This window comes from Sciurus carolinensis, assembly GCF_902686445.1.
Source record: "Sciurus carolinensis chromosome 14 unlocalized genomic scaffold, mSciCar1.2 scaffold_101_arrow_ctg1, whole genome shotgun sequence".
Classification (NCBI taxonomy): domain Eukaryota; kingdom Metazoa; phylum Chordata; class Mammalia; order Rodentia; family Sciuridae; genus Sciurus; species Sciurus carolinensis.
The window spans coordinates 2,058,028-2,072,762 of NW_025920105.1; the positions used below are offsets into that span (position 1 = coordinate 2,058,028).

The 14,735-nt window shown below is 52.2% G+C and overlaps 1 protein-coding gene and 1 long non-coding RNA gene across 6 annotated transcripts; one reads left to right on the forward strand and one right to left on the reverse strand.

Annotated features, from left to right (window-relative positions):
• Window positions 1–2,715: 2,715 nt before the first annotated feature.
• On the reverse strand, window positions 2,716–12,070 carry LOC124973229 (taperin-like). Of its 5 annotated transcripts, none has more exons than XM_047537295.1 (5): window positions 11,035–12,070; window positions 9,403–9,635; window positions 9,265–9,301; window positions 8,050–8,155; window positions 2,716–3,038 (listed from the first exon to the last, which is right to left on the reverse strand). In XM_047537295.1, the coding sequence occupies exons 1-5, from the start codon at window positions 11,109–11,111 to the stop codon at window positions 3,015–3,017; spliced, it is 477 nt and encodes a 158-aa protein (XP_047393251.1). In that variant the 5' UTR covers window positions 11,112–12,070; the 3' UTR covers window positions 2,716–3,014. The 5 variants fall into 5 exon arrangements, 4 of the variants coding, with proteins under 4 accessions (XP_047393251.1, XP_047393248.1, XP_047393249.1 ...); XM_047537294.1 differs by lacking the exon at window positions 2,716–3,038 and adding an exon at window positions 7,002–7,534; XM_047537292.1 differs by having other exon boundaries at window positions 9,265–9,635.
• On the forward strand, window positions 2,936–5,199 carry LOC124973230 (uncharacterized). Its single transcript, XR_007106642.1, has 3 exons — window positions 2,936–3,510; window positions 4,665–4,807; window positions 4,921–5,199. It is a non-coding gene; the product is annotated as an uncharacterized LOC124973230 (long non-coding RNA).
• Window positions 12,071–14,735: the final 2,665 nt, after the last annotated feature.

Consider the following 14,735-nt stretch of genomic DNA (forward strand, 5'->3'; position numbering starts at 1 on the left):
TCGAAGGCTTCTACCTGTATGCTGACAGAAGACATCACAGTCAATTAGAAATCTTTACCTTTAACTTTTGAGTCCAAGTTCAGAACCCATGAACTTCTGTGGTGTGATGGGCTGACAGATCTGACTCCATGAGAAACTTATAGGCCACACAGGCTCCATTTTGCTCTGAGACTCCGTGTTATGGAGAAAATAAGATTCTCCCATGGGAACACCCCACCTCAGTACCCATCAACAATTGCTTAGCTTCTCCCATGAAAACACCCGGCCTCTGTCCCCTGTCCCCATCATCAGTGACTTACCAATACAAAATTAGTCATTAAGTGACATGTTTACCGATACAAAATGACATTTCTTATATAATTAAAAATTGCTGTCCTTTGATCCCTATTGCTCCTAAGCAATGTACCAGGGAAACGGTAATTGTGTGGATTTTAGTAACCATTCTTTAGTTCCTACCTAGGTGACCCACTTCTCCCTCTGTTGGTGATCTCATGATGTTAGCTTGTAATTTCTAATCATAGCAACAGACACTTGTGATTAATGTGATCTTTGGTGTAAGAACCCCTACAACCCTGTGTTTGGGTCTACTCTCCCAATAGCCATTTTTTTGGGGCATTGTGTGAGACAGTCAGCTGACCGGCTTAATAAAGACCCTCAAATTTGGACTCCTCAGTGGTGATCGCTCTGTTCTTAAGTTGCGCCCCATCACATGTGGGATACCTGCCATGATGTGTGTTTTGTTGTTAACAGATCGACCTAGGTGAACAGCACGGACCCAGTACAGGAGTGTTATCTCAACACGAGATTCATAAAACATTTACTTACTTACTTACTTACTTACTTACTTACTTACTTACTTACTTACTCGCTCGCTCGCTCACTCACTCACTCACTCACTCACTCACTCACTCACTCACTCGCTTACTCACTTACTTACTTGCTTACTCACTCAGTCAAGACTAACAGATGCAAATGTGATACTGATTGCATGTGTGTGGTAGAAATTCCAACTATTTCATTGATATCAGATAGATAGGTTGAGGATTCAGAAAGAAGTGCATCTTATGTAAAAGAGGACACTAACTGGTGATCTCCCATGTATGAAACCTGCATGTCTTCCACTATACTGACTTTTGAATAATATTTAGACTAAGTTCAGATACACAGCATAGTAAATTTGCCCTCAGAGTGTACACACATCTCCAGTGACAGCCTCAGCAACTTAACTAAACCCCACAGCGACTCAGTAAGAGTGTCAAACAAAAGTAAATGAATAAGAAAATAATAAGAGTGTGTGGGGGGGTTGCTCAGGTGTAAAGCATGGAGGAGGAGGAGGAGGGGGGGGAGGAGGAGGAGTTCAGAGCAAAAACAAAAATAACAGAACAAAAGCCTTAAAGAAACTGACTCTGACATCTCTGCTAACACTGCAGTGTTCTAAACCATTCAAGACCTAACAAAGACACCGAGCAGAGCACACAAGTCATTGCCTGGACAAAATGGAAAATCTCTGGTTCTTAGGACAGTTCCTTGCAAGTATTGCTAGCAGCTGAAAACTCTGTGGCTGCAATAATCGAGAGAATTGGATTCCGGTTTTACATCGGTGGGTGTGTGCTAAAGTGCTGGTGGGGAGGCCTTTTGAACAGCTTCATGAATTATACCCCCACTTCGTCACACCTACATTTCCTAATGTTGGTCCGTCCTCCATGAACCTTCTGTGACTTGTTTAGACAGTTCTATGACTTATTTCCATCCTCAGTTTTCCCTTATCTTCCTCTTGACCATCCCAGGCTTTCGGACACAATTCTTCATTTACCTTACAAAATCTCACTCACTCTCATTCCCAAACAGTTCTTTCACATAGATCCTCACACTCATGGCCTCCTTCAATTTCTTTTTCTGGCACGCTGATGTTTTGGGGTCCTAAAAGCTCAGCCCTTGCCCCCGATTCTCATCCCATCAAGAGGACAGAATTTTGAGACAAAGGTTAGAGGCAAAAGGGGAATTGGGGAATGTGCCCTGTCCAGACTCAGAATTCATTGGATGCCCTGAGCCCTGAGAGCTAGCCTAGCTGTTTCCTAGATCCCAAAGGTGCTAACTCTGAAGCCTGGATTTCTTCATGCTCACCCCGTGGTCTGTAAGCCAAAGGGCAGATAACTTAGCTTAAAAGTTAATGTTGCTTCACCCGTGACCAGGGAGCGGGAGGAGGACAGGGAGACAAGAACGGGGGGGGGGGGGGGGGGGGGCGGGTTAACAGATGTCCTTTTTAAAAGGAGCCTCCATGGCTGAGCAGTGAGGGTTAGGTTCAAAGCATTAAGTGAACCCCTGTTTTATTTTCTGCCCTTTTTTCCTGAAGTAGACGGTTGGGAAAAAAAAAAAATTACAAAATGTATGAATTTAGATGCATTACTTTTTTTAATTTTAATATGATAGTTTATCCATTTCACGATTTTTTGGTTTCTTTGCTGGTTTTTTTGTTTGTTCTTAATCAAGGCACACCAGAAATTCTTGGCATTCATTGCATATAGGGTGACCCATGCATGCGAACTCACATTGCACCTCAGTAGCCTTACATTTACCGAAGGACTCCCCGCCCCCCCCCCACACCAATCTTAAGCTCTCTTCTTCGCATCGACCACTTAGGAAGCACATTGAACAGACCCGAACATATTGTATTTTCATAGATTTTAAGATTCTCATTCATAGGCTTTCTGTAACCCTTGATTTAAGCAGTTGTACCTAACGGTAGTTCAGTTGACAAAGGCTTTTCTCCTTGCCTGATTTTCTCTTAATGCTCAGTGAACCAGTTTTTGAGAAAAGAATCATTAAGCACACAGAGGACCGAGTCTCCGTTCGAACCAGACAGAACAAAGTTGTATTAATCACACAGACCCAAAATATAAATTCTGAGTGAGTCATGCATGAATTCAAAACGGCAGGATGAGTAAATTCTTGCCAGAAATGAAGACGGCCACAGTTATGTAGTGGGGGTGGTGGGGGGGGAGGCTGCTGTTTACTCAGGAAAGCTGCCCATTGAGGCGCTGTAAGGAGTGGACCAAAAAAAAGAAAAAAGAAAAAGAAATAAATAAACCAACTGAGGTACAACAGTGTCTCTCCCTCCCTCCCTCCCTCTCCCTCTGCAATGTACATATTTCTCTCTCTATCCCCCACCAAACTCTTTCTAATTTCTTGAATTTCGTGTTTCTCGTTTAGTGGGGTGCCCCCTGTCTTTGCCATCTTTGTGATCTGGTTCAAGGGAGCCAGGAGAGGAGGCAGAAGCAATCAAGGAATTGAGGAGTTTCAGGAGGCAGAGATTAAATGCCTGTGCGTGAACAAATTAGACAAATGCTGTGAAACGAGGGATCTTCAAATTAACCTTTTATTTCAGCTTTCAGTCAACGCATCATTAAAAATGCAGAGTTACAAGCCAACCTTTGAGATGGGGGGTACAATCGACGGCACGACCACCTCAGGATGGACTTTGCCACGCAGAAGCCATGCCCTACTCTGACGGTAAACCATCTTTGACCTCACCGGGAGAGGCTTAGCACTCTCCATTCTCATGCAAATCACAGCCGACAATGCCCTGAGCCGACCTGGCTTTTTCTCTGTGTACTCTACTTCCCCTCCCTGCTAACTGGTGCCACAGCCTTGAGGAATGCAAATTGCCCTTTCCGACAAAGTGGTAGAGGCTCGAGGAGGCCTGGAGTGGCTCCAGAATCTCAAAATGGCTCCAAGGAGGAATAACTCAAGTACCTGTTTTATCTAGCCTACCGGGTTGACGAAATGCACATTTTGCCCGGTTTCCCACACCTCCTCCTTGACCACCGCGCTACCCCTTTTTTATGCCCACCCACAGCCCCGTCTGCTCAAGACTTTGTGAAAGGTGGATGTTGTTGATATTTCCTCCTTAGCTCTGTGAATTTACAAGTTGACACTTTCTCTGGGTTAAATTCATTCGTTGTGTATTTTTCTTACTTCCTGAAAGGAAGAGTTGCTTCCCTTATCTCCTCAGGCTTCTTTTTGGAGCTCTGGGGTTCTGATGCTTCTACCTTACCACGGTTTTAGCAACTTCCTTAAAATATATATATATATATATATATTGATATTTATTATCATTCAGCCCTTCAACGTTCAGTGTAAAATTCTGACCGCCTTAAAGAAAAAAGGGAGGGGGTGTCTAATTCTCTGTGACTCATGTCATTTTATTTTATTATGTATGTATGTATGTATGTATGTATGTATGTATGTATGTATTTTAAGGGTTTTGGGGGTGGATGTACACTAAGGGCACTTGATGACCGAGCTACATCTACATCCACAGACTTTTGTTTTTTTTAAAACGGTGGGTTAGTGGGTTACCCAGGTTATCCAGGCTACCCAGGCTGGCCTTGAACTTGGGACCCTCTGGCCTCAGCCTCCGGAGAGACTGTGCCACCGTGCTTGGCTCATGCGTCAGTTTAAAATGTGCTTCATCTCCAAATGTTTGACAATATTGATAGCGTTTTAATTATTTATTTCTACCTTTCTTTCTTTCTGTTTTCTTTTTAGTGGCAGGGCTGGAACCCAGTGCTGCTTAACCACCCAGCTCCAACCCTGATCCTTTTTATTTGATTTTATTCTCTTATTATGATTATTATTATTAATTTTGACACAGTGTTGTTCAGTTTCCCAGGCACTCGCTGAATTGCTGAAGCTGGCATTGAACTTGGGATCCTCCTAAGACAGGCAGAGGCCACCGTGCCCGACGTCTACCTTACTGTCCCAGTGTTCAGAGAAGAGATGTGGCCTGATTTCCTATTTTGTTGAGGTTTGCTTCATGTTCCCTTTCAAGGTTAAGTTTGATCGACATTTTGCATATGCTCATCACAAAAACGCATATACTTTTTATTTTCTTTCTTTTTTTTTTTTTTTTTTTTGCAGAAGGTGCTGGCGATGAAACCCAGGGCCTTGTGCTTGACAGGCAAGCACTTTATGAATGGAGCGGGCTGACAAACCTCGCGTTGCTAGCTTTTGCATGAACACTGACTACTATGTGCAGAACTGAGCAGGGTCGCAAAGGTTCGAGTTATACAGAGACAGATACAAATGAAGGCAGACGTGGCGAGCTTTCTCCTGATTTCAGTAACCCAGAGTGTGTGCGTGGTGTTTCGCTCTACGTAAACAACCACTGTTTGTGTTTCTGTTTCTGTTTTTTTTTTTTTTTTTTTATCTTATGCAAATGCAGCCTGTCTTAGCTCCCTGTTACAGTTTCTTATTACCAAGGACCTAAATCCTACATGTATTTGGGTCTGCTACCGAGTATGCAATGACTCCATTTGTGGTTCAAGAAAATGCTTATTTCTGAGGAGAAAAATAACAAATGAGAAACGTAGATAAAACCTGCCACACAGACACGATAGAACTAGACGGGGAAGGATTCCGAGGGACCGTTCATCTACAAAGTTTTGTCTAGAAAAGGGGAACCCAAACGCCAAACACAGGCAAATCCAACTCCAAAGCAAATTCAACTGATTTTTACATGTTTCTCTCCAGAGCCAAAGGAATTTACTGCAGGAAATGGAGCTGGATTCCAAGGAAGGGTGTCTCAAAGCAGAGGCCTCTGAAGATCCCTAAGCTCTTCTCATTGAAAGTGTTTTTAAATGACCTCCAATCAGATATCTGCCTTTTAAATGGGGTAAAGGGGTCATTTATTTAATAGAAATCAGAGAGAGGGAGAGAGCTGTGGAAGATGGTGGGGGGTGCTGTGAACAGATTCAAACCCCCCAAATAGAAATCATTGTAATTCAAAGGCTGGAGAACTGGGGATGGGGGATGTAGTGATTCAGTGGCAGAATGATCTAAACTCTGTGACCAAATGTAAAGCAAGAGTGATTGGAAACAGTAAGGAAGAAAAGACAAACGATGGAGGGAGGGAAGGGTGATGGTGAGATCCAGGGAGAACCAGTGCAGGAAGAGAGCTCAGTACAGTCTGGAGCTACGTGATTCTTTTCATATTCTCTCTCTCTCTCTCTCTCTCTCTCTCTCTCTCTCTCTCTCTCTCTCTCTCTCTCTCTCCCCCCCCCTCCCTCCCTCCCTCCCTCTCTCTCTCTCTCCCTTTCTCTTTCTTTCTCTGCCATCTATCTAATTTTTTTATTAGTTTAAATCATTGTGGAGCATTACCCAGATAGATTCTGCATCCTACTCCAGGGTATGTGGGGATTGTTGTTCAGTTTAAGAAGAGCTGTATGTACCCTTTATTTCCAGAGACCCTGCTCATGACCACCAAAAATATCCTTGCACCACAGTCTTCCCCATGTTCCACAGGCTCCAGAAGGAAGATAAAGAAATGCAAGACCTTGTTACATTCAAAATGTCTCCTGTTCTCAGTCAGTCTGAAAACACTGGTCACCAGGCACAGGCTTAACACAATGTGCCTCCCTGATGGCAGAGAGAGAGAGAGAGAGAGAGAGAGAGAGAGAGAGAGAGAGAGAGTGTGAGAGAGCTAGAGAGAGGCCTAGGAGAGAAAGATCTCAAAGGTCACAAAATCTAAGTCCTCAGTCCTAAGTGTAAGTGTGCGTGCACATGTGTGTATATATATATTCTTTTATTTCTTTTTACATATTTTCATTTATATGGGAGAGAAGGCACTCAGTCACCCACAGAATGTACCAAAGTCCCTGGTAGTCAAAGGTCGAAGGTCACCTTTGCTGCAGAGACACACGCAATCTACGCTTCTCTCTTGCCAGCCTGTCTAAATGAGAGAGGCAGAAGACAAATAGATGTAGACTTTCCACACGTGCCTGACCAGATTCCACCACGGGTGGGCCAGGAGTCCTCATCTCTTCCTTCTCAGTCACGCCCCCCCCCCCCACCGGTGACAGTGGCTTTCACGTTTTCCGGTCCGCCACCCCCCTTTCCTTTCCTTTCCTTTCCTTTCCTTTCCTTTCCTTTCCTTTCCTTTCCTGTGTCTGGGGACAAAACCCAGGGACTGACATGTGCTTGCTGATCCCCCCACCGCACCCCACCCTCACCTCCACCCCCAAACACCGAAGTGAAGCCTTAGCTTTATATTGACTGTCCCCCAGCCGGCCTCATTTTCGTCTTTGAAATGAAATGTCATTGAACCGTTGAAGTTTCAAGCACCCTGGGCCTCTGGCCTAACTCCTGGGTACTCCTCTGCTCTGCCCCCTCCCAATAAATAAATAAATAAATAAATAAATAAATAAATAAATAAATGAATGAATAAAAATAAGGAAAAAGCCTAGCAGACCAGGTCATGGTGAAAAGCAGGAAAGGAAACTGTAAGGGATTTGGCCGTATTGAGAAGGAAGAGCAAGCTCGGGCATCTTGGCCCGGTGTTCCTGTGTTGGTGGTGGTGGTGGTGGTGGTGGTGGTGGTGGTGGTGGTGATGGTGATGATGACTTCGGGTTTGAGTCGAGCGAGGATTGAGGCTCCGGCATTTTCAGATTGAGTGGATGCAGGCGATGACCGTCTGATGGATTTTTCCTGGAATGTCATCTGTATCGGATGTTTCCATGAACTTTATGTCTCCTGTCTGAAAACGGGCACTGGCAGGGAGGGTATCAGGCCCTGTGCCGCCTCTCTTCGTGAGAGTGGGTGGTGGGTGAGTGAGTGGGTGTCATTAATGATTCCTGAAACCTACCGGAAGACAGAGCTAGCTGAATGGGGGATTGGCTACTGCCATCTGGTTGCTCTGCGGCCGGCCTGCCCTGCCCTGACCTGCCCTGCCCTCCCTCCCTCCCTGCCTCTCTCTCTCCCTCACTCCCTCCCTCCCTGCCGTGCCCAGGGTAGGACACTGGTGTTCTCAGAATTTTCTGCTCTGTCCGGGGATGTACGGTACGAGATGTCAGAACCGAGTAACGAGTCAGATCGGGGCAAAGTGTTGGCCTGACTATCTAGTCGGGGCACATTCCCTTGGATCTCCATCTCCTCTTTGCAGGCAATAGAGTGGACAGTTTACAAGGTGAAGCGGTAGGACAGGCGGGCCTGGAGAGTGTAATCTCATCTCACTGCTCCTGAGTTCTGGCCCTAAGTGTGTAACATACATACGTGACTTTGACGTGCTCCTGGGAGGCGGCGGTGGGTGCTGTCCCTCTCTGTTGCACGAGTGAGGAGACCAAGGCGCCACACGTGCACTCTGCTCCCCGACGTATGTCTGGTGAGTGGTTTTGGGGAGAGGGAGATTGATTTTTGGTGCATTGTTGCAGAGGAAACCCCATGTCCTGAAGCTATTCCTGCATTGTCCCCCACTCTGCTCTGAGTTATAACTTGTGTCTTTCAGAAGACACGGCCTCCTTACCTATATAGACACCATAAGCCACCTAAGGATAGGGTTCCATATATATATATATATATATTTTTTTTTTTTTTTTTCTTCTTCTTCTTCTTTCTTTTTCTTTCCTTTCCTCGCTTTCCTTTTTGGTTTGTTTGTTTCAGTTAGGGATGTTCCTTGGCTTCAGGTGCACTGCAACCCGTGAGGGCACCTTCTTCACTTACTTAACTGTCTTTGCCCCATGAGTTCAGCGAGAGCACCCTGGCTCTGACCTGACCTGACTTTGTACCTGGTACTCTGAGGGTGAAGAGTGAGGCGGGTTTGGTAATGGCAGTATTTGGGGCGAGCGGTGGTGCCAGGGTTTGAACCCAGGGCGCTCTTCCTGTGAGGCCTATACATGACCCCTTTGTATTTTGGGAGGCAGGAACTCGCTAAGTGGTGGAGGCTGGCCTCAAAGGAAATCACAAGCGATCGATCCTCTGTCCTGGGGCCGCTCTCCCTCCCTGAGTGTTTTGAGGTGGCATGTTCTGAAGTCCCTCCGTGGTGGTGAGGACCTGGTTGGGAGCCGAGCCTCCTTGGGAGAGAAAGGGGAGTTGGTTCTATGTGTTTTGGTGACTCCCCAGCAGTTTCTGCTACCTGCCTGGTTTGTGTGAGGGAGAGGGATTTTCTGGGAGCCTGCCTGGGGTGTGTCTCCCAGGGCTGGGGACTGCCTTGCAGCTCTTTGCCCCCGGCCCCGCTCTGTCTGTCGGTCCGGCCAGGGTTCCCCGGGCCCAGCCCTCTCTGAGTCCCGCGGGGCCCCCGCCGCCTCCTCCCAGTTCTGCCCTCCCCTCTCCGCTCCCTGCGTCTAAATGGGGAGGTCCAGAGGAGTGGTCCGAGGGGACTCGGGGGCCAGGCCGATCACCTGTGTTTGGTAGAACTCCCCCCGCCCCCCCCCCGCCCCCCCGTTTTCTCGAGTGAGGGATCCCGTTCTATTCCCCGTCCTGCAGCGTCACCTAGTGGATTCAGTTTCGGAAGAAGGTGTAGCAGAGCCTGGGACGGGAACCAATTAGAGTTAGCTCTCGCGAGACCTTTGTGGGTGCCGGCGGCGAGCGTCAACTCTCGCGAGACCTGTGTGGGCGGCGGCAAGATACCGTTCTCGCGAGGAGGCCTGGGTGGGCGGTGGCGGTGGCGCTGGCGCTGGCGCTGCTTGGTGGGTGGGACTTGCGGTCCCGGGCGACTTGGGGGGAGGGGGGGGGAGGAGGAGGAGGAGGAGGAGGGTCCTGGCAAGTGGCTGGCAGGCGGGTTGGTGGGGGCGTGGAGTAGTGGCGGCCGCTCTTCCTTCCTTCCCCCTCTGTCCTTCCCAGCTCCTCTGGAAATCACCATCCTGCAAAGGAACCTAAACCGAGCTGGAGCTTCCTGCCCCGCTCCTGTGGCACCGCCCCGCCCCACGGCGCCCCCGCGGGGGACACCCCCCCGCCGCCGCCGCCTCCCTTTTGGTTTTTGTTTTGGTGGGTTGAGCCCGGTGCCTCTCGCCAGCCCGCTGACTGCGAGGCGGTCCGTGTCAAATCACACACTCGCTGGCTCCCAGTGAAAATAGAGTGGTGGCCTCAGGAAGCAGTGAGGTCCCTCGGTCTCTCTCCCCGCATCTTGTGGGAGAGCCTTTACTCTGCTCAGCTGATCTCCGTGCGGGCTCCGAACTGCTTATCCTGCAGGCACCTGCAAGGTTCTTGCCCTAAAAGGCCTTGAAGCTTCCTCAAAGTGGGGAGTAGCCATGATTCACTTACGCCTGAGCCCACAGTCCAGTTGGAGGGATGGCCCTAAGAGTGCGGCGGGATTAGGCCCACTGATCTGTGTCCCATGATCTGGCGAACTCTGTGACTACTGTGTACCATCCAAAGCATGGACGGCCTGTGTATGTCAGCTGCGGCATTGATTTATCTTTCCCCCCTTGGTGATCATGGGGATGGAACCGCAGGGTCGCTGAACGCTGAGCTCCTGAGTCACATACATTCCCCCTCCTTTTCAATGTGTGTGTGTGTGTGTGTGTGTGTGTGTGTGTGTGTGTGTGCGCGTGTCTATATTTATACAGGCGTAGGTTTAAGGTGAGTTAGGGTTAGTTAGTGGTCTTGGGGAATGGAACGACCGTCACGTGATTACGAATGAAAGGACAAGGTAGGAGGCCTTGGTAGGGGCCTCCTCCGATCTGGAAAGTATCAAGCTGGGTCACTGGGTTGCGGTGGCGGGTGGAAGCCTGACAAACCAAACAAATGACCCGGACCGATGAATGAATGAAAAGCAAACATGGATTTAGTTTTCGTACTTCGCGCTGCCTTGGATTGGGGAGGGGGTGTGTTGTCGGAATGGCACGTGTACTGAAGCATCTTTTCCAGGGTGAGTTCAGTGAGAGCACCCTGTTCCTGGTGAGAGTGATTGAGGCACATGGCACATCCTGCTCCTCTGGAGTCACCTATTGGACTCTGAGATAGGGAGAGAAGAAGAGAGGGAGATGGGGGGGAGGGTGCACGCAGCAGCAGTGGCGGTGGGGGTCGGGGAGACCCCGAGGGGGAGGGAGGAGAGAGGGAGAGAGATTGTGTGTAGGGGGGGGGGGCGGCGGCGGCGGCGGCGGCGGCGGCGGCGGCGGCGGGTGGGTGTCGTAGGTGTGGGTTGTGGTCCAGGGCACCCCTCTCCTCTGGAGGGAAGCGGCCTGTAGGCTCGCTCGCTCCCTCCCTCCCTCCCTCCCTCCCTCCCTCCCTCCTTTCCTTTGCAAGCGTGGAATCTCCGACCTGCTCTGTGGGTTTCTTGACCTGGATGCTTCCGTCAGCGGGAACGATTGGAATGAAATGAACTGAAATGAAATCATATTAGGACACCATCCCCGGAAGTCCTGGTATTCTCTCTTTGGACTTGGGGCATGAACCCAGACTTGTCTTTCGGTCTCTCAGAGTCTCTCTTGCCTGCTTCTCCCTTTCCCCGGCAGCGAGAGGGTGGAATCGGAGCGATGATTGTTCCGTTTCCTCGCGTGTCCTCCTTTCGTGGTTTCGGTTTTGCAGGCGGTCCGAGACCGCCCCTGTGTCCCCGCCGGGCTTTCTAGGGCCTCTGGGCAGAGCGGTGGCTGCTCGTGCCCCTCGGGGCGGGGGGGGGGGGGTGGTGGCTGGCAGGGCGCCCCGGCTGGTGGGGCACGTCCTGGTGGCTTTCTACGCCCCCTTCGGAGCTGGTCCCGCTGACACGGAACGACGTTCCGAGTCTCTTGTGCCTGATGTTGGTGGCGGTTGTCGGGCTCCACCTGGTGGCCGCTTTTATACGAACTTCTCGCATTCGGAAGTCACCAAGGAGTGACATGTGGTGGCGGTGACCGAGACAGAGTCCCAGGAGTTGGGTGACACCAGCGGAACTGCCGCCGGCCTGCTGGGGCGGGCTTGTGTGACCTACTGGCGGGAGGTTGGACCGGCAGGCATAGTGTGCGGGTTGCCTGTCTGCGCGCTCCAGGGCCCGGGAAACGTTGGGTGGCAGCCCGAGCGGGTCGACCAGCACTCCCAGGCGCTGTCCCCGGGACCTGAAGAGAGCGGAGCGGAGCCGGGCGGGGCGGGGCCGCGTCGCACGGGTTGGTTTGGCCCGGGAGGACGACAGGGGGCCCGCACGGCCTTCTTTGACCGAGCCCTGGCGAGAGCAGCTGGGGACTCCCTTGCGCGGGTTGGGCCGGGGACCGCGGCAGGGGCTCGCGTCCCCATCCGTCTGGGTCCTGTCCTGGCTGGTGTCGGCAGGGACTTAGGTTTTCTTTTGAGTGCTGTGGGCCTTGGGACTTTGCTTTTCTTTTTTTCTTTTACTTTTTTTTTTTTTTTTTTTTTTTTTTTTTCCCCCCTCCCTCTCTCCCTGCCTGCACCGGGCGGCCCAGAGGGTGCGGTGACCCGCCTGCCTACCCCTCGGTCCCTCGGTGGTGTCACCGTGTTCGTCTGAGGTGCCGTCCCGAGCCTGGCCTTCGTGCTATGCCGGAGCCCTTCTTCGGGGACCGGTCCCTCGAGTGCTCGTGCATCCGGGGAGAGGCATACCTGGTCCCGCTCCGGCTCGTCGTGGGGTCCGCGTCCCTCTTTCGTCCCTGTCACCTGGGGTCGACCAGTTGGCCCTAGGGGCTCTGGCTCTCTTGGCGACTGGGGTCAGGTCTGGGGACAGGTGGCCGTGACTCTCTTCCGGGAGGTCAGAGTGGTGACTGGACAGGTCCCCGTGGCCTCTGGTCATGATTGTTTCGTCCCAAGGTGGCCATTTTGTGCCGTCGGGTGGGTGCTGACACGTTGTCCTTTGGCGTGTGTCGCCGAAGGGGTTGGGACTTCTGGATGCGTGTGGGGGCTCTGGGCTACCGAGGACGACGGGGTGGCCCAGGCCCCTTCCCTCTTGAGCCGTCCGCCTGGGCCTGCGCGCCGGCTCTTGGGCATCTGGAGTGTCTCGGCCGCGGTGCCACCTCCGGTCTCTGGCACCCGAGGGCGGCGGGGGATGTGGCGGAGGTCCTTTACCACCGTGCGCTCCCTGCCGCGGGCACCGAGGGCGGTTTGTGACGACGCTCGTTTCCATGGCTCCGTGCCGCGTGTCAGGCGTTCTCCCGTCTGTGTCGTCTGCCGCTCTCCCTGGGGCGTGGGGCCGGCGAGGCCGAAGCAGGCTCCGTGTTGACGATGGTCCTCGCCGGGTCCCCCGCTCCCCGGGTCCCCCTCCCTCCTGTCGACCGATCGATGTGGTGACCTTGCGCTCTCCTGGGCTGGGCCAAAGCCGCGCCAGGCGAGGGACGGACGTTCATGGCGAACGGGACCGCTCTTCTCGTCCTGCCCGCGGGCCTCTCGCCTCTCCTCCACGTCCCTTGGCGGCGTGTGGAAGGCAGGGGTGCGGAATCCGGCCCCGACCCCGCCCTGGGGTCTGCTGACGCAGCGGATGCTTCTCGCTTGCCACCCCCTGTCGGTGGCCGGGCCGCGTGTGTGTGGCCCTCCCTCTGCCTTGGGGAGGGCTGCCGCCGCGCCACCGTGGCGCGCGAGTGCGCCTCTGCCTTGGTCCTCCGTGGTGCTCCTGGAGCGGTCCGGGTTGTCGTTTGAGGTGCCCGAGGCTGAGCCGGCGTGTTGCCGCTCCTCTTCCCGGCACTGCCGCTGAGGCCGCTGCCTCATGTCTGGTCTCCCCCGGCCCGTGGGGGTTTCCGAGGTGAGTGGCTGGAAAGAAAGACTGTTTCGTCTGGGGGGTCGAGGCGGTGAGCCCCGGCAAGGCGCCGGTCTCCCTTGTGGGGGCCGGTCGTTCTGCTGCCACCCCCTCCCCTGGTGTCGCATGGCGCCGGTGTGTGTGGGGGGGAAGGCTTTGGAGGCGAGCGCGCGCCCGTGTGCTCTCCCCCTCGGTCGGGGAGATGTTGCACGGGCGCGGGAGCGATCGTGGCGGGCCGGGCTGGGCGACGCGGTGTCGCCCGGTGCCCCTGTGAGGACGGCTGCTCTGCCGTTGCCACCCGGTGGGGTGGGTTCCCGAGACGAACGGGGACCTTGTTGCTCCCCCGGCCGCGAACGCTCAAGGAGCCCCGTGCTCGCTGATACCGCAGACCCCCCCATTGGCTGGGTGTCTCTCGGACGCCTGGGTGGCCCGGTGGGAAGTGCTGGGTCGGGTGCGGCCCGCCCTCAGTGAGGAAAGTTCTCTAGCGATCGGTGAAGGGGCGTGCCTCGTGTGGGGTGTCGGAGTCCCCGTTGGCCGTCCCTGCCTTGTGTGCGTTGTAGCCACTGACCCCGCTGTCGGGGTTTCGGCCGGACCCCTGGCCCTAGGTGTGGCAAGGCTAAGATGGCGCCTGGCAGTGAGCCAGAGCAATTAACTTTTGCACAAACAACCGACACATTTTTGAGGAAGTTCCAGGGATTGGCTAAGCTCCCTGATGGACAGTACAGGTCCACTATATACCTGCCTTTGCTGCCTGTATCTGTTATGCTCTCCCCTCGTGCAAAAATGCTGATTGGTTACAAGTACTGTATATATTGGAGTGTAAGTTCCTCAAAGAGAAGAACAAAGAAAGAACTAAGAGAAAGTAAGCGCGCAAAATAAAGAGCTCATAAAAAAGAACCAGGTTTGCGTCTCGTCTCTCTGCGGGCAGGGAGCGCGACAAATGGTGCCTAAATCCCGGGATCCAAAGAACATAAACTTTTCACAGACAAGGGTAAGTTAAGTGGTAAGTAATAAAGTAATAAAATAATAAAGCAATAAAGTAATAAAGTAAGTAAGGCTAGAAAGCCCGGTCGCAGAGAAATATTAATAGGCTTTAAGCCCGGTCGCAGAGAAATATTAATAGGCTTTAAGCCCGGTCGCAGAGAAATATTAATAGGCTTTAAGCCCGGTCGCAGAGAAATATTAATAGGCTTTAAGCCCGGTCGCAGAGAAATATTAATAGGCTTTAAGCCCGGTCGCAGAGAAATATTAATAGGCTTTAAGCCCGGTCGCAGAGAAATATTAATAGGCTTTAAGCCCGGTCGCAGAGAAATAT

Excerpts from the sequence above, each read along its gene's own strand:
- LOC124973229 (XM_047537292.1), bottom strand. The coding sequence starts at position 11,111 with ATGATTTCATTTCAGTTCATTTCATTCCAATCGTTCCCGCTGACGGAA. Across the intron at positions 9,636-11,034 it reads TCAAGAAACCCACAGAGCAG|GATGGTGATTTCCAGAGGAG; the intron begins GTCGGAGATTCC and ends GTTCCTTTGCAG. Across the intron at positions 8,156-9,264 it reads TCCGAAACTGAATCCACTAG|ACATACGTCGGGGAGCAGAG; the intron begins GTGACGCTGCAG and ends ACCACTCACCAG.